Source organism: Talpa europaea (assembly GCF_964194135.1).
Source record: "Talpa europaea genome assembly, chromosome: 14".
Lineage (NCBI taxonomy): Eukaryota > Metazoa > Chordata > Mammalia > Eulipotyphla > Talpidae > Talpa > Talpa europaea.
The window spans coordinates 43,418,282-43,440,261 of NC_140082.1; the positions used below are offsets into that span (position 1 = coordinate 43,418,282).

General features: G+C 35.1%; 1 protein-coding gene across 15 annotated transcripts in view; it reads right to left on the bottom strand.

Annotated features, from left to right (window-relative positions):
• PARD3 (par-3 family cell polarity regulator) overlaps positions 1-21,980 on the bottom strand; it is a gene marked incomplete at both ends in the record, with an annotated part of 584,385 nt that overhangs the window by 287,199 nt on the left and 275,206 nt on the right. For 13 of the 15 annotated variants that reach the window (XM_084254376.1, XM_084254387.1, XM_084254384.1 and 10 more), the window contains one exon: positions 17,120-17,251. The exons of the other annotated variants lie outside the window; for them this stretch is intronic. In XM_084254376.1, the coding sequence (XP_084110502.1) occupies positions 17,120-17,251 (132 nt within the window). The remainder of the gene's footprint in view (positions 1-17,119; positions 17,252-21,980) is intronic. 15 annotated transcript variants of the gene reach the window in all.

Genomic DNA, 21,980 nt, shown 5'->3' on the forward strand with positions numbered 1-21,980 from the left:
ATACACAATGGATTCCTACTCAACCATCAAAAAGATAAACGCATACCATTTGCAGCAACATGGATGGACCTGGAAGGGATCACACTCAGTGAAATAGGTTAGAAGTAAAGAGAAAAATTATCAGATGGTTTCACTTATAGGAGGAACATAGGAAAACCATACAAGGAAATCAGTGGGAAAAAAGACAAAACTAGCAGTCAAACTATAAATTGGAGACATTCATCAGGGGAGAGAGAGGGAACAGGGTCAAAACAGGAGGAAATAGCACAAGAGTCTTGGTGATGGTCATGGGTATCTTGGGTGGTAATTTTATGGGGCAACACCTGAGAGGAGAAATCAAACATTGTACAAAATGAACAATGATGTAAAAACATACATACATACATACATACATACATACATAAATACATACATATATAAACAAAGTGTGGAAAGTAGTAAGCAAGTCTAAAAACAAACTTTTTTTAGTGAAAGCATATTTATAGATATTATGTCCATTAGAAATCTATTTCATTATTGTTAATTTTCAAGGATTTAGAAGTACTAATTCCAAAATAAAGTATAATTTACATGCTAGATGAATGAGTAATAGACTATGGCATATAACAGTAAATTTACAGGTTTTTATCAAGAAAATTTTCAAGACACTAAATTACCATGGATAGTACTTGTTATTTATTTATTTATTTAGACATCATCCACATTCTTACTTGGAAAATGGACAAGTTGTTTTTCTACAAACAAGCCAGCCCCTGTTTTAATGATTATTAAAATTGTTTTTATGAGAGCTGGCATACCAAGAAGGTAAATTATAGTATATAAAAGAACTATGCAGGTTTTCCAGACTACCTTAAAATCACAAAGATGTTTGCTGAAATAACAAAATGGCTATTAAAGTTCAAATACTAACAAACTGGTGACTTTATAGTCACATGAGAAATTGAAAAGAAACCATAAAATCTGGTCCAATTTTCATCTTCTTATTTATATAAGTGCATAGGCAACATAATTCCATCAAAAAGAAGCTCACTTCAAATGACTAATCTTTAAATTCCCTTTATTTTAAAGTTCAAATATATTTCATAAAATATAATGAATTATACATTAACATCTTACCTAATAGAAGCTAAAAATTGATGATAAACAATTACATCATCTCATTACAAAGAATAATGCAGAGGATAAAAATAAAATCACTAGACATATCATATTTTATAACAGATAAACATAAGAAGTTCCTGAGTATATTAGACATTTTAATAGTCAGAACCCCAGGGGATAAGAATAAAGCCCAATGTAACTTAATACATTCATAATAACCTATTGGAAGGAAAAGACGACAAGATATAGTCCAGTAACACAAAACCATTTAGGTCACTAGAATCCAGAGGGACCATCAAAAGACTGCCAAAGGAGCTACTTAAATATGAAGCATGAAGATATTTGAAATTAATTAAGGCAAGATATAATCAAGGTTATCTTTAAATTAAAGTTTGGGGGAATGAGCCCAATGAAATGATCAATGGCTTCTTATCAGTTAGCAAACATTAGCTGTTAGCCACTATGGGATGATCATTAAAGCTTCTGACCAACTGTATTATTATTAGGAAGAAAGTGGTAATTTTTCCAGTTGTCCACATGTGGAAAGCCAAGCTAACAAATCACTGAGAGAGAGAATCAAAAGAAAGTTTTTGGATTATCAGCATAGGCAACCCTTCCTCATAGGTTCTACACACAGAGCACTAAACATCTCCCATTCAATAGTAAAAAAATAACATCTTCAACATTTGATGAAAATTGATTGCTATATTATGGAAAAGTCATTAACTGAAATAAAGGATTTGAATTTCCTCAAAATTTTACCACTCTCCTTTTTTCTAGAAAAATGTTGAAATATTAGTTTCCATTAAATGATTATTTCAGTCTCAGCTCTGCTGTTCCAAATACTAGAGATTAAGGAGTTTACTCAACATTCTAATAATTTAATACTACACTAACATACCTGGCACAAAAATTGTACTTTTTAAAGCACAGCAATATTTACAAAAATCTTCCTACACACATGTGATCAGAGATTGCATTATTAGTGACACATTACTATTTCAAAAGAAGGGGGACTATCTGAAGCAGAAGAACTAGAATATTTGTAAAAATGAAGGAATACTGGGCCTCCCTGGTGGCACAGCGGTTGAGCGCTGGGTTGCAAAACTACCCGCAGCTTCTGCAGCGCCGGTTCAATCCCCGGCCGCCGCAGGGTGAGGGTCCCACGTGGCGCGCAGACCTCTCCTGCCACCTGCTGCTCCCCTCAGCAGTGTATTTCATCAGTCTACCTGTTCTGCTCTCTGCTCTGGCTCTGGTGAATTCTCTCACCCTCCCATGCTTCTGACTGTACTCCAGTGCTTGTATAAATAAATAAATAAAATCTTTTTTTAAAAAAATGAAGGAATACTAGTTCAATAGGCCAAGGATATCCATGAAATCATGGTAGGACATAAGTCTATTCCATATTAAATTGGAATTTGGATTGTGGAGCACAAGGAACACCAAGTTAATAAATTTAATTTCTAAATGAGAGTACAATAGGTTGTGTCTTCAAGCTTTTAAGCTTGGGAGTAATGCAATACATGTGGTGGTTTGAGAGATCAGACAAATAGTAATATGCAGAATTGACTAAAGAAGGAACAGATGGTAGATGGAGACAAATATTACATCAGTATAGTCAAAACCAATATGCCTGAAATGAGAACAGGTGTTATGAAAGTAGAAGGATATACATGTATACAAGAATACAGGAATAACATACAACCAGGCAATTGATAAAATATGGAGTTAAAAGAAAAGGCAGAAAACTTAAGTTTGAAGCTTGGAAGACTAATAGTAGTGAAATTAATGATGTATATACACATGTTGATTCTCAATAATGAACACCTGAAAAGTACATAATGTTACAATGCTATGCTACTTCAATTTAAAAAATAAAAAAGAAGAAAATCATGGTTAATCATAGTTAGGCTCAGGTCTAGGGAACATCTGAAAAGTAATTATACAAAACCACAAAGCAGATGAAGTCATTCTGGTAAACACTATGTAATGCATGACTGGATGGAGAGGCAGATCCAGAAAATGGAATCTACATTCACATTTCCCTTGAGAATAGGAATCATGTACTCTCTAAGAAAAGAAAGCTCAAAAACATCTACATAGAAGTAATCAGCTAGTGGGCCTCCCCTGGTGGCGCTGCGGTTGAGTGCTGGGCTGCGAAGCTGCCCGCACTGGTTTGATCCCTGGCCACCGGCGAGGGTCCCACATGGCGCACAGACCTCTCCTGCTGCCTGCTGCTCCCCTCAGCAATGTGTTTCATCGGTTTGCCTGTTCTGTTCCCTGCTCTGGCTCTGGTGAATTCTCTCACCCTCCCACGCTTCTGACTGTACCCAGTGCTTGTGTAAATAAATAAATAAATTTTTAAAAATTAATAAAGAAGTAATGAGCTAGTGTGTCTAAGTAAACACAAGGTTGGAGTCATGTAAAGAGAAACTAGCAGGTCACACCAAGGAAGAGCCTGTAGCTAGAGAAATAACTTGCACTTATGCAGGCAAAACAGAAGAAAGACACGTCTATAAATAATACCACGAGTGAGCTTGAAACAGATTGTCAGAGAAAATAACTGTTAAGTTTTCCAGGGATACAATATAATAACAATATTAGTTCAGTCACTAGCTAATAGGAGGAGAAAGAAAAGGACATGTATGCTGAAGAAAACATTTTCACTGTCAATAATAAAAATTTTTGCATATTTTATAATTTCCAACACATTAAGGAAAATAAGACATAGGCTTTTTCCTATTCTTAAAATTCACAACAAAATAAGTCAAGTAATTATGTGTACACTAACAAAATTAACTCCTTGCCAAAAGTTAAATTTTAAAAAAATTAAAACATTCATTAATTTGGCCAAGAAAATACATCCAATTATGGTCTAAGTCATGTCCAATATATGACAAATAAATTAGAAAAAAGCTGAACGTATAGCTCAATGGAAAAATCTCTTTAAAATAACAAATATAGTATTTTTGTTTGAATTGAGACCTATTTTTCTTGGCCAATGTACAAAAATATGTTTCTCTTCCTAAGAGTTCAGGACATTAATGCCAAAGTCTCAGCCAAAGGTTTATGAAAATATTACTGAATTGGGTCTGTTTATGATTAACATAAAAAGTTCTCAGGAAAATTAGTCCCTCCTGAGAATTAAAATATGAGTAAGCCCCTAAACCTAGATTTCTACTGATAGAGTCTAACATTCTTTGCCCTCCCCTCAAACTTTCTCCAATTTAATCTAGAAGAGATTCTTGGAAAGTTAAACACGCAATATAAGTAAAGGACACTATCTGTGGAATATTTTTTTTATCAAAATGCTTCTTATTAAAATGTTTTATGAGAAGTAACATTTTGAAATACACAAATTACAAGCAGACAGTTTCTTTACAAACACAAATGTAGTCACTAAAAGTATAGTATGCTCAAATGCTAATGTCAAAGAGATCTAATGACACCAAAAGTTTAGTCAATGCCTTCCTCAAAAAATAGACAAGGAAACAAAAAACCTAAGAAAGAGATACAAACTATGTCCTCATTAAGAAAAGTACATGAAAATAAATGGAAATATGCTAAGTGCTATGGAGAAAGAGAAAGAACAAGATACTACTATGCACACAGTACTTTGGTTTTGGCAGGGGCAGAAGTGGGCGCACTTCCAAGCTGAGAGCAGAACAACATGTCTTAGGAAAAGGGGAAAGGTCAGCATGTTCAAAAGTCCAGAAATGCAAGAACAAGATGAATCTAGAGGCCAGAAAGAGAAGTTCCACAGGCCTACACTGGAGTGCACCAGAGTGCAGCTGAGATATGGCCAGTGAAGAAGCCTCAGGAAGAACCAACAGCAACAAAACAGCAACATCAAAAGCATGTATTGTTTATTGCCTGTTTAGTACTGTTTCACGAGTTTTACACCAATCAGTTCATCTCACAAACCTCTGAAGTACATTTTACAAAATGATGAAATTTAACCTGTGCCTTGGAAACCTCGAGAATTTTGTTCAACATAATATACTGCGGTATTTCTAGCCAACTCACTCAGACTTCAACCTGTTAACATTTCACCCCTTACCACTTCTCAGGATGATCAAAACCAAAAGGGGTGTTCAAGTAGGGTTCTTATCACCCATCATTTTGATTCAGAAGAGACAGAAAACAGAGAGAATGGCTCTGGTGCTGTTTCAGTGCCACTTGTGAAGGCTGATGGCAACTCTTCGGTTATTATATTCTTCCCAATAACTCCATCAGTCATCTAACTAACAAATAGGAACTTGGAAGGAGATAAAGACAGACAGAAATGAGTAAGATTGAAGAGACATTTAGAAAGATCATCTCCACAATTCGTTGTACAGAAAAGAAACTGGAAAAGTGAGTATCAATCAAAATATAACTGGTAAAAGATAAGCATCAAGACTGTAGCCATTTATTTCTTAGTGGAAATAGCCTCAAAGCAATATAGTAACCAGCACCTTCACATGTAATCATATGTTAAGTTACATTTAGACAAGGCCTTACTCTAAGCCAATCAAATTCTGTATTTTTTAATCTATGATGGCCTTTAATAAGTTAGAACTTAAAGAAAAGATGGCATAAATAAAGGTGTCCAAACCCATGGTCATCAAGTGGTAAGAGGCGTTTTATTATTTTTTTTTTAAGGTAACACTGGTTTACAGCACTGTATATGACTGAGATGCATAAGACCACAACTCTTTAGATGGATGATACCAAATCATATCCAACACCAAGGGTGCACAATTCTCAAGCAGAGTCCACTGGGGCCCCTCCACACCTTGCTATCAAACCACCACCTCCCACAAGTTAGTCTCAGTTCTGTAGAACATCAAGGACTTTTCATTTGTTTGGTTCTGACCTTTTTTTCCCTCTTTATTTCACATGTAAGTGAAGTCCGGTATGTGTCATTCTCCTTCCAACTTACTCCCTTTAGCAGAAACCTCTCCAATTCCATCCATGTTTGAACAAATGGCAAGAGTTCATTTATGTCACAGATGACTAGAATGCTATTGTGTATATATATACCATCATCACAATCCACTCATCTGTCCATAGGCATGGAGGTTATTTTAATAACATGGCTATATAAATAGTGTTGATAAGAACAAGGGGGTGCATTATCACACTTTCAATTAGTGTTCTTGCATTCTTTGGGTAGATACCTAGGAGCACAATAGGTGAATCATATGGGTAGATCTATTATTGTTTTGAGAAACCTCCACACTGTTGTCCACAGGGGCTGAACCAGTAAATATTACCACTAACAGTAATGCAGATTCCTTTTTGCCCACATCTTTGGTAAAACTCCTGATTTCTGGTCTTTTTGATGTGGATCATTCACAGGTGTGAGATGGTATCTCACCATGGTTTTGATTTGCATTTCCTGATAAGTGATGATGAACATTTTTTCATGTGCCTGATGATAATCTGTTATGTCTTCTTTGGAGAAATGATTATTTTACACTTTTGCCCATTTTTTAAATTGGATCATTTATTTTTGTTGTTATTGAGTTGTATGAGATCTTTGTAGGTCTTGTATACCAGCTCCTTTGTCAGATGTATAATGTACATGTATTTTCTACCATTCAGTAGGGTGTGTGTATATTTAATTCTATTTCTGTTGCTGTGTGTAAGTTTTTAAGTTTGATGTCCTAGTTGTTTATATTGTCTTTAGTTCCTCACTGTTTGAAACAAAGACATCACTGAAGCCAATGGCATGGAGTGTTTTGCCTGTTTTCTTATAGGCATTTTATGGTTTCAAGTTTCACATCTGGATCTCTAATCCATTTTGTATTTTTTTTTTAAATGTGTTATAAGACAGTGGTCTAGTCTCATTCTTTTGGATGTGGCTGTCCAGTTTTCCCAACACCATTTGTTGAAGAAGCTCACCTTTCTCCAATATATTACCTTTGGCTCCTTTGTTACAGATTAGTACACTGCTGAGGGGAGCAGCGGGCGGCAGGAAAGGTCTGAGCGCCATGTGGGACCCTCGCTGGTGGCCGGGGATCGAACTGGCACTGCAGAGGCTGCAGGCAGCTTCGCAGCCCAGCGCTCAACTGCTGCGCCACTGGGGAGAACCCTGATGACTATTTTGTTTTACTGATGTAACAATCTCTTAATAAATATACAGTGTCCTTCCCTTTCTCTTGTTACCTATTTAAGCTGGGAGTCTATCAGATGTAAGTATGGCTGATTCAGTCCTCCATTTGGCCTAGTTGGCTACCATCACTTTCTGTAGAATTTTGATCTTCTCTATAGCACTTAATACATCCTGAAACTCTCTTAGTTTCCTGTTTAAATCTTTAATTTTTATTTTTTCTTCATAAATCGTATTTCTCATACCATTCATTTATGAATTTTGTTGACTATCTTTTCAGAGTTCTCACATTATTACACTGACTAGCTTTTCTACATTTTCTTCCATTTCATTGGTCATTTTGAACTCTGATAAGATGATAAAATCTTTCATATCTTTCTGACTGGATTCTGGAGAACTAGTCTCACCTTGTAGTGTCATATTCCCTTGAGGTCTCAAGCTGCCATGTGTTGTTTTATTATCTGCCCATTTTACTGTTCTTAAAGATTTCAACAATTTCTATCTTTCCAACAAGTTGCATGGTTGTTTTTGGACAGTTAGCCTTTCAGGTCGTCTATAAGTCTGCAATGTGATCTTATAGCTGTTGAGTCAGTGGGTGGATGAGGACCTTAGAGATGTACAGCAGCAGGAGGTGGAAGGAATGTTCATATTTGTGGCACCACCATTAGCCCTACACTTTGTGGTTCCAGACCCTATTGTGCTATCTGTGGGCAAATGAGGATCACAAGATCAGTATCAGTCCCTTGGGAAGGAGGTAGGGAGCACAGCTCAGTAAACTGTGCTTATACCATCTGCCTTTCCCTGAGGACCTAGGAATGACCCATCTCCTTTGCACATATTTTCTCTCATTCAAGTCTATTTTACTTTCCCCTCCTCAGCACTGCTGGCAAACAGCAAGCATGACAACCATTTGCACAAAAGGCGCCTTACCCTGAACACAGCTGCCAATATTCTCTCTCCATCCACCACTGTTCACTGAACATGAATCTCCTTCATGTCCCTTCTCAAGCAGTCTACCTGTTCTCTGATGACCAAGGAGTTTTCCAGTTTCTCTGGAGCCATGGGTTTCTGCGGCCCATATGAAAAACACTGAGGTGACAAGTGTATGGAGAAAAAGGATCACTCATATATTGTTGGTGGTATGTAACTATGGAAGATTCCTCAAAACTTTAAAAATAGATCTTCCATATAACCCTGCCATTGCGCTCCCAGGTGTCTACCCAAACAATGTAACATACTAATGTGAAGAGATAATAGCACTGCTATGTTCATACCAGCACTATTTACATTAACCATGCTATGGAAACTACATAGCTGATCAAGAATAGATGAGTGGAAAAGAAGATATGATATACAAAAGCAATGCAATATCGATGGGCTAAGGGAAAAAAAGATGAATACTTGCATTTGTTAACAACATGGATGGAACAGAGAGAATGATGCAAAGAAATTAAGTGAGGAGGAGAAAAACAAATACCAGATGAATTCACTCATATGTCAACGACAATGAAATAGAACAAAGGAGCAGCCAAGTCTAAGCCAATATAAACCCTAGAAATTTGACTGTAGAATTGAGTCTACCATAGAGGGAGTGGAGACATTGGGAGTGAAGGGTGAAAGGGGGCACAATGAAGTATGGTAGATGATCCTGGGTGTTTTGGTTTTTTTTTTAAGTGCACGTGGTAACATACATCTGAAGAGGTGAGCATAGGTTTGAAAGCATACATGGTGCTGCAAAACCAATATAAACACAATGCCAAATAATACAATTATTTTTAAAGTAGAAATTAAAGTTAAAAAAGTAATGAAACACTGAGGCTAGGAAGGAGAACAGTTGAGGCATTTTTGAGTGATTTACATGTGAGCAAATATTAAAGAACTAGACTCTAAAAGAATAACAGAAACCTCACCCTTGCCAAATTCTTTCCTTAGAGGAATAGGGGAAATTAAACAATGTGTGCTCCTTACCAATAATGGAAGCCACTGTCAACCTATGTGTTGGCCAAATACGTCCACAGCCTTCTGCTTAGAAATTGTTTAAATGGATATATGCTTACATCTGAGCAAGTTATTTTAATAGATTTCATAGAACATTATGTTAAAATGTGAAGTGACAGACTGAAAGTGGTCTCTTGAGCATTGTGGTTAGAGTGTGGGAATAGTTGTATCTATCAAATCTACAAATGTATATACTTTTATATAAATTCACAAATATACAATTTCTTTTTTTGATATTTAATCAAGACACACACTCAATGCCAAATGACTTATATGCAAAGATTATTCATTGCAGCATTGTTTTTAATAGCAAAAGGCAGTATATCTAAATGTCCAGGAGCAGATAATTGCCATCTATACAAAGGAAAATTAATTGCTTCAAAAATGGATACTTTCACCATTTAATATAGAAAAATGCCAAGGCTATATTAAGCAGGGAAAAAAAAAAATCAAAGTATAGAACATGGTAGATAGTATTCATGTATGAAGAAAAAAAGGAATATGAATTGCTTTTAAATATACAGACACAGTGGCTTACACTGATTTAATTTCTACTGGCAGGATTTAGGAAATAGGTAGTGAAAACAACATAGTATAGGCTGAAAATTCTTAACTAGTAATTTTAAAGAATAGCAGTTCCACTAATTACTGAATCCCCAGATACAGAAGAAATTTTCAAAAGCAAATAACATGCTGATAGGTGGGAATAGAGAGAATTAAGAGCATAAAGCAAGTGTTCTTTTCATAGGCATATTTAATTGCAAAACTCAAAATAAAAACCTTTAAGATTGCCTGCAATGAAAATAGAAAAGGCACCAGAGGGTCACAGTTAAAAGTGAAAATGTATCTTTACCCACAGTGCAAGCTCTAAACACCTAGTTCTAACCAGCTGTATTCATGGGCAAGGAAATTATTGGCTACTATCAGGTTCCCCGTGAAGGTCAATCCACACACCACCAAAGATTTTTCACTCAGTAGAATTTCTGACTTTCTTCCCTGCTGCTTGCAGGCTTTCAGCTCCATAGGCAAAAGAAATAACAAATATGGCCAGTCATAAAGGAACATGAAGTGACATGTAGCCCTTAAATATATAAAATATTTAACTTAAATATAAAATATATAACTAGCTCTAAAAGTAAGTTAGGAAGTACTGTGCCTCCCTAACTCATTTCATATCACAAGGGGACCCAGATACTTATAAGCAGACCTTGTAAGACACTCGGCATTCTTTAAAGGTATACTAATATTGAATAGTATTAAAAACACATGTTTACCAAAAGCAAAGAATACAAAAAAAAGGATTCAGACATAGATTAATACTAATACCCTTCCTATCTAGGAATGTGTTCTTGAGAAAAGAACCACAGATGATTCAAAAAGATTAAACTTTATTCTAATTCTGATAAGATGCCATGAAAGAACCAATTCTGAAAATACAATAAAGACTTTAGAAATAGAGCAAAGATGACAATGAGCCAGTCTAACATATCAAATGATACTTCTAATATGCAAGGAGAAAATTATATTTAAGAAAATTAATTACTCACTAAGAGAGTTGCTGATATGAGACCAAATGCACATTTAACACCAGAAACTGGATCTTCATTTTCACATGTGCTGTATCAGTTAACTGTGACACATAAAGCTATTATCTGCATAATGGGTATTAGTTTCCACATTTTCTGCACAATAAAAAGAAATTTTGCAGAGGTTTTACAACCTAGATAAGGTGACACAAGCAGTGACTCAAGGGTCAGACAAAAGGACTGTCCAGTAAAATCTTCCCAATCTCAACCTGAGTTCCTGCCCCTGAATTTATGTTAGGGTAAAGTGTTGATTTTTACCCTCATGAAAAAGTTCATGAAGCCCTTTTATTATACATGATGATTCTAGTCCAGTCATCTTTTATAACAAAAACAGAAACACAGCAGAGCTGACAGAAAAAAATGTGCTCCAAATATATGTTTTTTTTTCGATTTTATTTATTTGCAAATTACTCATACAACTGTATAATTATGAGATTAGAATTTCACACCTTCACATATGCACATGCTTTACTCACCTTCAACTAAAGCTCCAAAACTTGACCAACTTCCCTCTCCTCTTGCCTGCACACCCCGCCCCCAAACTTCCCCACTTCCCAAACCTTCTGGTAACCATTTTGACAGAGAATGCATATTCATTTCTTATGAGATGAATGACTGTGTAAATGTCTATTAAAATGATCAGATCTACTATATCATTTAACCCATTAATCCCTTGTTTATATTTCTATGATCTATCTAATGAGGTAACTGATGTGTTAAAATCTACTCTTAGTTTATTGCTGTGAATGTCTTACTTTAGGTCTGATAATGGTTGTTTTATACATTTTGGTGCACCTGTGTTGAGTACATAAATATTGATGACAATTCTGTCTTCTTAATGAATTGTTCCCTTAACCATTTTTAGTTCCCTTCATTGTCACTGATTAGTTTTTTTGGTTGGAAGTTTATAACTTATCAGATATGAGAATAGCAGTTTCTGCTTTTTTCTCTGTAACTGGCTTGAAATGCCTTAGTACAGACATACACATTGTTTTCCTTTGGATCTGAAGTCAATCTCTTGTATGCAAAGGGCAGATGGGTCATACTTTTGTATCAAAATTGTTATTATGTCTTAATTGGAGAATACAAACCACTCATATTTAGGGTGTTTTTTGAAATATGTGATTTGATGCTGTTCTTATTTCATTATTTTGTCTTTATGTTGTTTCTTTCTTTTTATGTTTCTATATGTATTTTCATGCAGAAGACTTTCCTTGATGGTTCTCTCAGTTTCTTCAATACTACTTCTAAATGTGTCTGCTCCAGATTTTTGTTGTTAAGGGTTATATCAAAAGTTCATATCTACAATAGTCCTTTTTGTGCTGGGGTTGACTGTCATTTGACGATAAAGATTCTGTCCTTTTCTTCCACCCACTTGATGTTTTGTTGTTGTCTATTATTCTTGTTTATATTTCTGATATTGTCATACTATTTATCAACTTGGTCAAGATTTTGTATTTTTTTCTGTTCATGTAGAAGAACTCTTTTCACTATTTCTGATAAGGCAGGAATGGTGATGCTAAATACCATTAGCTTTTGTTCATCTTGGAAAGACATTATTTCACCATCATAGTTGAATGATCATTTTGTATGACAGTTTATTCAGGTTTTTGTTGCTTTTTCTGTTTCTTGGGTCTCAAAGTAGTATTTCAGAAGCATAAAAATTTTTCAAGGTAATATAGCAACAATCTCCTTAGTATTCAAATCTTTGTGCTTCCTCTAAGTTCTATTCATAAAAGGAAATCAAAAGATTGACACAAGGAAAGGATGTTATTTGAAGTGAACACTATTATAAGGCAAGTGAGTTAATCAGGCTTTTTATGCCACTGGCCTCTGAAAAGGCACCTGTGGGCTTGATTGTGTTAATGCAGAAGGTGTCTGGGAGTGTGGGTGCGGGGCACATGTGTCTGATTGTGGACACATGGAGCATGGATGCGAGTATTCCTAAGTATGCACACCTAAGCCTATATACCAGTGATATAAGGACAGCAATGAGAGAACTAGTGGCATAACTAAAGAGGCAAAATCATGAGAGAATGCCAGAGAGAGCCCAGGGAAGAGCATAAAGATTCGTGGAGGGCTGGGAGTCTCAGTTATCTGCCTGCTTCCCAGCTTCCCCTGCCCACCCATGCCTGCCTCCTTGCATGCCAGCCTCCCTGACTGGTGTGCCTATATACCTGGTTCCCTGAGAGGGCACTAAAGTCGGTAAAATCCACTGAGGGGTCTGGGACTTTCCCCATCTGTCTGCCCAAATCAATAGTGAACATGCTCTGGGCATGCTTGCACAACACTCTTCTAACTTCTGAGATAAATCTGATTTAAGGTTTAGCTACAGGTTATTCTGAGCAAAGTGAGTAAGTCACTGCAAAGCCAAACTACTATTTCTGAAAACCATGTTGGGTTTGATAGGAGGTTCGTGCTATAGAGTTCAAACAAGGTACATTACATAACTTTGGTTATAGAATAGTAACTTACTAATATTCTAACAGAAGGAAAGAAGACTCAATATCCTGTTGTATAAGATCAATCCCATAAAAAGAGAAAGATACCTTCAGTTTATTGAGTCTTTTGCTAGGCTAGCACTTTAACACATTCTTATGTCCTTTTTACCCTATTGTTTATTCCCACTGGCACCTCTGATGTGGTCATAATTGTCTTCAAAAACAAATTATGAGAGACAAGCACTCTAGCACAAAGTAGAGGGAAAACTAGATCACTGGAGGCATATAAAAATCTAGAACTATATTGAAATCATCATCAGATGGCAAAATGGAAGGAATAGAGCCATCAGTTCTATCCTGATGTAAAGGCAGAGAAGTCTGCTGTTTTTTTAACCATATAAAAACAACATTCTCTTATTTATATGATATCTCCTCTTAATTATAACTGTAATAGCAAATACAGGGGAAAAATACCATGGAAGAGAAATTAGGCCATTAAAGTCAGAAGAGTCATGGGAAATAGTTAAAAGAAAAAATCCACAATGAATAAGAATACCTGGATTAGATTTTCTAATGTATCCAACATAACCTATTACACCCCTACGTGCAAATAATTATGCTTACTTTCAGTCAAAGTTTAGTTTAGTTTTTGCTGTTCTTGGTTCAGATAGTTTTCCATCTAATCACTCTGCTAAAGTAAAATTATCAAATTTGGTGAATAGGTCGTTATTCTTTTTATGAACTTTTTTTCTTTTTTAGATTTATTTATTTACACAAGCACTAGAGTACAGGCCAGAGACACGGGAGGATGAGAAAATTCACCAGAGACAGAGCAGGGAGCAGAAAAGGCACAAGGAGCAAGGTACATTGCTGAGGGGAGCAGTGGGCGAGACTGGAGAGGTCTGCCACACCATGTGGGAATCTCCCTGGCCAGCCAGGATCAAACCCACGCTGCAGAGAGTTCGGCAGCTTCACAGCACTGCGCTCAACCTGCTGCGCTCAACCTTCTGCGCCACCATGGAGGCCCAGGGTCATTATTTTTAAAACTTAAGTAAAAGAAAATGTTTTTAGGTTCAGGAAACAATTAGTTAATTTATTACATCAGACTACATAGAATAAGAACTTTTAAAAAAAAAAACCCTACAAATAACATCAACAGAAGCAAATCAAGGCTTAATTTTTTGGGGGAAAAAAAAGGGCTTGGGTGACTTTGACGCAATGCCTTTTGCCTAAAAAAAGCTGGTTTATTCCAAAACTACAAAGAAAAAATATACTATTTTCTTAACAGACCTACAACTGCAATATTAAGGTCACAGTTCTATTTTTAGAATATAATTAAATGCACCACATTTTATAAACACCACGTTGCTATTTTTGTCTTCCTAATTTTACAACAAAAACTGTTATTTAGAATATTTAGCTAAATGCACCTCCTTGTTGTAGTCAGGGGAACCCTAATTGTGTTCAATAATGAGCAACTGTTTCATCAAGGCAAATCACCACACACCCAGCCCCAGCTCTAGGTGTGTAAGCACAATTAGTTTAAACAAATACATTAGAAATGATCAGGCTAGTCATGCAGTTCTAGGTAACAAATGGATATGGGCATCTCCTGGTGGGAAGTTTTATTTGCCTTCTCATAAAAAATAAGGCAGTCTTCCTCAGCCTCTGTGAAAGGATATTATGTTTGGAGTCCTGGCAAGAAAGGACAAGCTAAGCACAGAGCCAAGAAGGCCTGCTGGAATATTTCCCAAAAGGATTGAGCATCGGGATCATCAAGGAGGTGGCTGAGCTACAAAATGAACCTCCATTCCTCCCTCCTTCCATCCAGACTCTGTGGTACATGAATTATGAATATCTACTTATTATGCAATCTAAGTTTTCTGTTACTAGCAGGCTTTTTTCCCCCTAACAATAAATTAAGATACAGTGAGATTTTCTGTTTATCAACCATGATTCCAAGTCCTTGGCAGGTACTACATCACTTGATTCAGCAACCCTGCAAGACTGATACTGTGATTTTCCCCATTTGATAAATGAGTAAAACTGAAGTATGAAAAGTTAAGCAATGTGTCCAAATCTCATGTACGCTAAGGACCTAATAACCAGCCAATCTGACTTCAGGCCCATGCAAAATTACCTAAACCTTAAAAACTTCAAAGTGATAATGAAATTACATCAATTGGTTTAAAATCTGTATTACTGGACCTCCCCAGTGGTGCGGCGGTTGAGCGCTGGGCTGCGAAGCTGCCCGCAGCCTCTGCAGCGCCAGTTCGATCCCCGGCCGCTGGGCGAGGGTCCCACATGGCGTGCAGACCTCTCCTGCCATGCCCGCTGCTCCCCTCAGCAGTGTACCTTGGTCCTTCTGCCACTTCTGCTCCCCGCTCTGGCTCTGGTGAATTCTCTCACCCTCCCGTGCTTCTGACTATACCCAGTACTTGTATAAATAAATAAATAAATCTTTTTAAAAAAATAATAAAATAAAATCTGTATTACTTCCAGTAAATTATGTTTTTCCTAATTAGAACTTGCATGGTCCTTTAACAATTAAATCCTTAATTATTTTCATCATTTAGTGTTTCTATGTTAACAGTTACTATATGACAAAATCAGCACACTTGCCATATCAACACAGGTACCAAATGGAAACTGTTCTTTCACTGTTGTTTATTTGTATATTTCATAGCACAAAATTATTTCAGGAGGGTTTTGCTATAAATTACATAGTGAGATGAAGTAAGTAAAACGCTTGAAATTTCTTTCATTTTGACATGATTATTCTTCACTGAAAAAATAAATATTCTAGTATCTAGGGAATTATTATAATTTTAGAAATTATTTAGAACAGAAAAACACAGAACATTTTCTCACTGAGTACTCACCTTGATTTTCATTCATATGAACTTATATCTATATATCTGTATCTATTTATATCTCTATATATAGATATAAATATATACATTTATATATAAATATATGTATATCTTTCTATAGAGATATAAATATAGATATATAGATATAGAGAGATATAAATAGATATATATAAACATGGGACAAGGTAACCAAATAAGTGGGTATTTTTCAGGTCAACACTATTAAACTACAAAGGAAATATTGGGACTCTTACTGCAAAAAGAAAACTGTAATGAACAATAAACAAGACTTAAAAAAAATAGTGAAAGAGAATTTATATTTTATACATCAAAACTTATTAGATAAATGTTTAGTGTTTATATAAGGGAAAAACTTCTCTGAAAGTGATATAACAGTTTTTCAAAGATTCTTTTCCAATATAGGAAGTTGTTATTTATTTTGAGTGGCAAATAATTCTGATTTCATGAATTATATGTGGCTACCTGCAGAGAGAACTAAGCAACTCTAAAAACTTATAAACCTAAAGTAGGTCCTTGACATTTAAGAAAAGATAAGACACCTAACCTGACAAAACTAATCTAAATTCAGAAATAACACTATAGGATATATTTCTCATAAAGTTAATTCAGGTAAAACGGAAAATTTTAATTTGAGGTGCTACTTCAAATCCTTTAATGCTTTGCCTATGAATAAAAAGAATATAAGGGTGGTCTTTAAAGAATTCATAAACTGCATTATCTGCTGCCAAATATCTGTGCCTCATCAACACAACAAGCTGTAAAGTTGTGATATTTCAGAATCTAAAGCAAATATTCTTAAGTGCTTATGAGAAATCTTTGAACAGGAGCCACTAAAAAATATTCTACATTTATGTTAGACAAACTCTGACATAGAACCTAGCACCTAACTGAAGTTCATTGGGACATTTACCTTTAATTATCATTGTGATGGAGGAAAACATCTTTCAGGGTATGCTCTAGGAAGCTATATCAATGACACATACAGAAGCATTCATAGGTTACCTGTTCTTGCTTCTCGAGCCACTTGTCCACCATTGGGTGACTGGCACTCAGAGATGAGCGAGCATTATCTCTCTGAAATTGGTTAGACCAGTTACTAGTATCACGAGGGAGACTTCTGTAGTTTTCATCTTTCTATTCAAAAAGAAACAAAAAGGTGTCTTGTAAAAAATCAGACCCTGCAAATTAGTGATGCACCTGGCTTTACAAAAGTAGCAGAAAAATCATTCTACATATTTAAAATACTTTTTTCATGCTGATACAAAATAGCTGATTGAAGGCATTTCATCATATTCTTAGGATAATGGACTCTAGTGACTGTAGCAGGAAAGGAAGCCACACACATGTATGTGTACAGCAGATAAAACAATATAATCTGCACTCCCTCCCCAATCAATCTCCCCAGGCTAGTACATGCACCAGAAGATAAAATGTATTTCTATCCAGTATCTCAATCATGACATTTCCTCCTTTTTTCTTTTTAATCTCATAATTAAATTTTTCGATATTTTCTATTATAATTCAAAAATGTATAAAACAAGGAAGACTAATTATTTACTTCTTACTTAGATTCTTGTACTTTTGTGAGTGACTTTGAGCAAAGGAACTTAGACTCTCTGGGCTGTTCTGTCACCTACTTCACAAGTTAACTGCAAGCATTTATTCAAATATCAAGTGAAGATATAAAAGTAGTCTACCCTAATACCTGGTACATAACACACATATAGCTCTTAACTCTGATACGGTTATGATAAGTGATGTCGTTACATAAAATCTAGTTAGTCATTTATTTAATACATTTTAGAGCAACCAGATGCTATGGATGTTGCTTCCAAATAACAAATTAAAACAGTTGCTTTGTCTTTTGGGGTACAAAACTTAATGTCAATTTTCTGAATTGAAGTGAGACACCTAAGTAAGACAAGGTAAAGAAACCAAGCACTTTATTTAGTTCAGTAACGAAGACTATTACCTCTTACAAGAACAAATTAAAATGTTACCTCACTTCCACCCACTTACTTTAGTACTGTCCTTTAAAAACAGTAACAAGTATTCTCCTTAATAACTGTGTTGAGGGTAGCTTAGCTATAAATATCATTTGGCTGACTGATTATTATACCTCATTACTTAAACCATATAAACAGTGAATCCAAACATAGAAACAAATTAGTGTAATAGAATAGCTTTGAATTGTACAGAATTTCACTACAGAGCAGGCAGGAGTTCACTTATGAGTTTCACCAGAAAATAAACCTTAAAAATGATTTCATAGCCTTGGACCTATGTCAGTATCATGACCTATGGAAAAAAAATCAAATCTATAAATACTTACCAACATATACTGTTGCATAAGACTTGTTAAGTTTGTTTGTTTTTAAATTGACTACATGAATAAACCTTAAAAACAATAGCAGCAAGTATGTTTTACTAGAAAAACTATACATTTCTGGTTAGGTCTACTGAAAGGTACAAGAAAGGTGTACTGAGGCATAGCCACAAACGCAAGAAAACTGCTCATCAAGTTACATAATGTTCCATGCCCAGGGACAAGATATTGACTTTGTTTACAGAAGCATAAATATGGAAAAATAAGCAGTGGACATAGACAACATCTGAAGAAAAGAATGACAAATGAACAAACTAAAACTCATTTCATCAAAAAATAATATATGTCCCTCCTTAAAACCTGACCATGTAACCTAGAACAAAGCAAAGGAAATGCTGTTTCACATTATAGTCCATAAACTAACTGAAAAAAGTCATAAAGAGTACATAAATTGCTTATTAACAAAACCTTAAATGTTCAGAAACAGAGGTATTAGAAGTAAGAGAAACAAAAGTATGATTCTATGGGACCATTACCATTGTAAGAGAACTGACTTTTCTACCCATTTTCTATCATTAAAGTTGATTACTCTTTTAACTCTGAAAATGAAAAAATCAAACATAAAGTATTAAAAATCTATACTGCCTTTTCATCTGTATTTGAGAGAAATCGACAGCTCCAATTGAAGGGAAGCTTGTCTTTTTAGAAGAATGCCACGTAATGGAAGTAGAATCAAATTAGAAAAATCACCATTTTTCATTCTTCATGAAATACTTCATTCAAGCAAAGGTAATCAATGGACAATAAAACCTCTAGGTAAAATGTTGAATGTGAACTGGATGTTTACATAATGACAAAATAACAATTTCTAAGGGAAACAAATTCTAAAATGAAGAGATCAAATGCCACAAAATTCTCACTTTTCTTGGTGTCTAGAATCCAGTGTGTAGTGACACTCCCTTTGGAATTGCCATTATTATTTTCCTCCCTCTAACACACCTGTTTGGCTCTAGCTACAGACTGCTTACTAACTTCTCCCTGTACATACTGGGGGAAAAAAAAAGAAATCAGACAACTTCAAAACTGCTACCCTCACAATTTTTAGGTACAGGTCACCAACACTAAAATTTTTTCTTGAATCATGTACAGGATGTCCCAAAACTACCTCAAAATCAATACATCCTAAACGAAACTTGTCTCCTGTATCAATTCAAGCATCCATATGAAAAATATTTATAGCCCTGTTCATCACTATCCTTTGTCTGTAATCCTGAGAGTTGCTGGGTTGTGTTCATCTAACATTTTTTGTCAACATTTTACACATTTTCTATCACCCTTGTTCAGGATCAACTTGCCACTCATCTGAGACTATGACAGCATCAATCTAGTTGAACTCTGGTTCCAGTCTTAACCTCTCCAACAATGATCCAACGACTGCTTCCTAATAGAGGATTTTTCTAAAACATATTAGATCACACTGCACCGGGGGTAACACATCAGGTAGACCACAGACACTTGCTAACAATTGTGTCTGCTGCATCTCTTGCCTTTTCTTCACCTTCACTCTTCTTCAATCTAGATTCTCATTATCTTTTCCACTGGAAAAATACTTACCTTTCTTGAAAGTCCTTTCTACATTAAGAACATTCTCTGATTCCCAACAGAACTAAAAACGCCATGCTTTTTGTTTCTATTATGTTCTAATTTTACTCCTAACTATAGTTCTAACTTAAAATTTGGTTGATTTTTATAATTACTATTACTACTATTACAGTGAAACTTAGATCACCATTCACCTTTAAATTCAAGCACTAAATTCAAGTAGCTATACCAAAATGATGACTTTACTTGAATACACATTCCTATTTTCACAAGGATTCAGAATCTGAGAATCTTAAAAGAACATTTATATAAGTTGTTTTAAAATTTGATAAGGGAAGTCTTTAAACAAGTACCAAGATAAATTCAGTAAAAGGTATTTTTACTTAAGTATAATTAATTCATTTTTAAATTGACACTGAAAGATATATAACATTGTTTCATGTCTATTTGTCACATCTATAGCATACAATGTCTGTGGAAAATGTGATTATCTCCAATTGCATCTAAAAGGTAGTACAACATTTCTCCACTTAAGGCAATTGTGACAGTAATTCATGTATCAAACCACCACAAGGTAATGATATTGAGGCATATAAGGGCTAAAGATCAAAAGAACTATTGCTTGGAATGCCACTCAAAACGTTCTACAATTTTATATTTATAGAATCAACTTTGAGTAGTGAATTGATAAGGAAAATAAAGTTGTCATTAATTCCTTATGACAAAGATGCTTTCCTATTTCAACACTGCTACAGTAAAATAATGAATTTGGATTATAATTTATTATTTCTGAAAACATCAGATGAGGACAGAATTTCTAAAAGAAATTTAATCACTACGCAACATACACATTATTTGGTTGGTAGCACTGAGCCGGTATTACTAGTTTTTAGCTATGTTTTCCCTCACAATCCTGTCTGAAGTTTGGATCAAATACTTAGAAAAACTGGTCTGTAAAAGTGATTTTGTATGTAGGATGTGAGTGCAGTAATAAATCAATGTACTCTGTACTTCACAACAAGTGTTTAGATATTCACTCTTTCCAAATGAAATGCAAGTAATACATTCTATTTCCAAAGTGAAAATATTTATTTCAGTGCAAATGATTTTTAAAATGCAGTAGTTTTTACTATGTCTATGCAAGACTATGTATCATGTGCTTCAATTTTGGTCAACTATAAAAAGGTCAAGCATTTTAAATTTATTTACAAAATCTATGTTTCATAAAGATGGAAAAAAATCAAACCATTGATTTTTTTGAGCTACTAGTAGTTTTGCAACAAGGTAAGTTCTATTAATAATAAATTGGAGACGGGGCCTCCCTGGTGACACAAGGGGTTAAACATGTCATAGGTTAAGCACCTATGAAGCAATCCACAGCCTCTGCAGCATGAATTCGATCCCCCGCCAGCCAGGGAGCAACTCACATGGTGAAGCAGACCTCTCCTGTCTTGCCCGCTGCTCCCCTCAGCAGTGTGTTTTGATCAGTCTGCCTGTTCTGTTCCCCACTCTGTCTCTGGTGAATCCTCTCACCCCTGCATCTCTGGCCTGTACCCCAGCTCTTTTATGCATAAATAAATAAATATTTTTTAAAATAATAATAATAAATTGGTGAAGGTGATTTTACATCTATATCATTCTATGATCAAATTAATGACTCCACTCTTTATTAGTAGAGATCAAAACAAAAGAAGAAATTTTTTTTCTCTAGACTTATAAAAATCTATCAGTAATACATACATGCAAAATCCTAATAATGACTATAATTTGTTAAATTTACTGATTTATCTAAGGTTATGTAAGAAAAATATAATAAGAAATTACTTTTTTTTTTAAAAATATAACTTTAATCTTCCAGTTCTTAAGCTGCCCAAACTGCCACTCAACTTTGGGCTGGGTGGAAAATTTTCCCTATGGAAGGGAAAAAAAAAAACA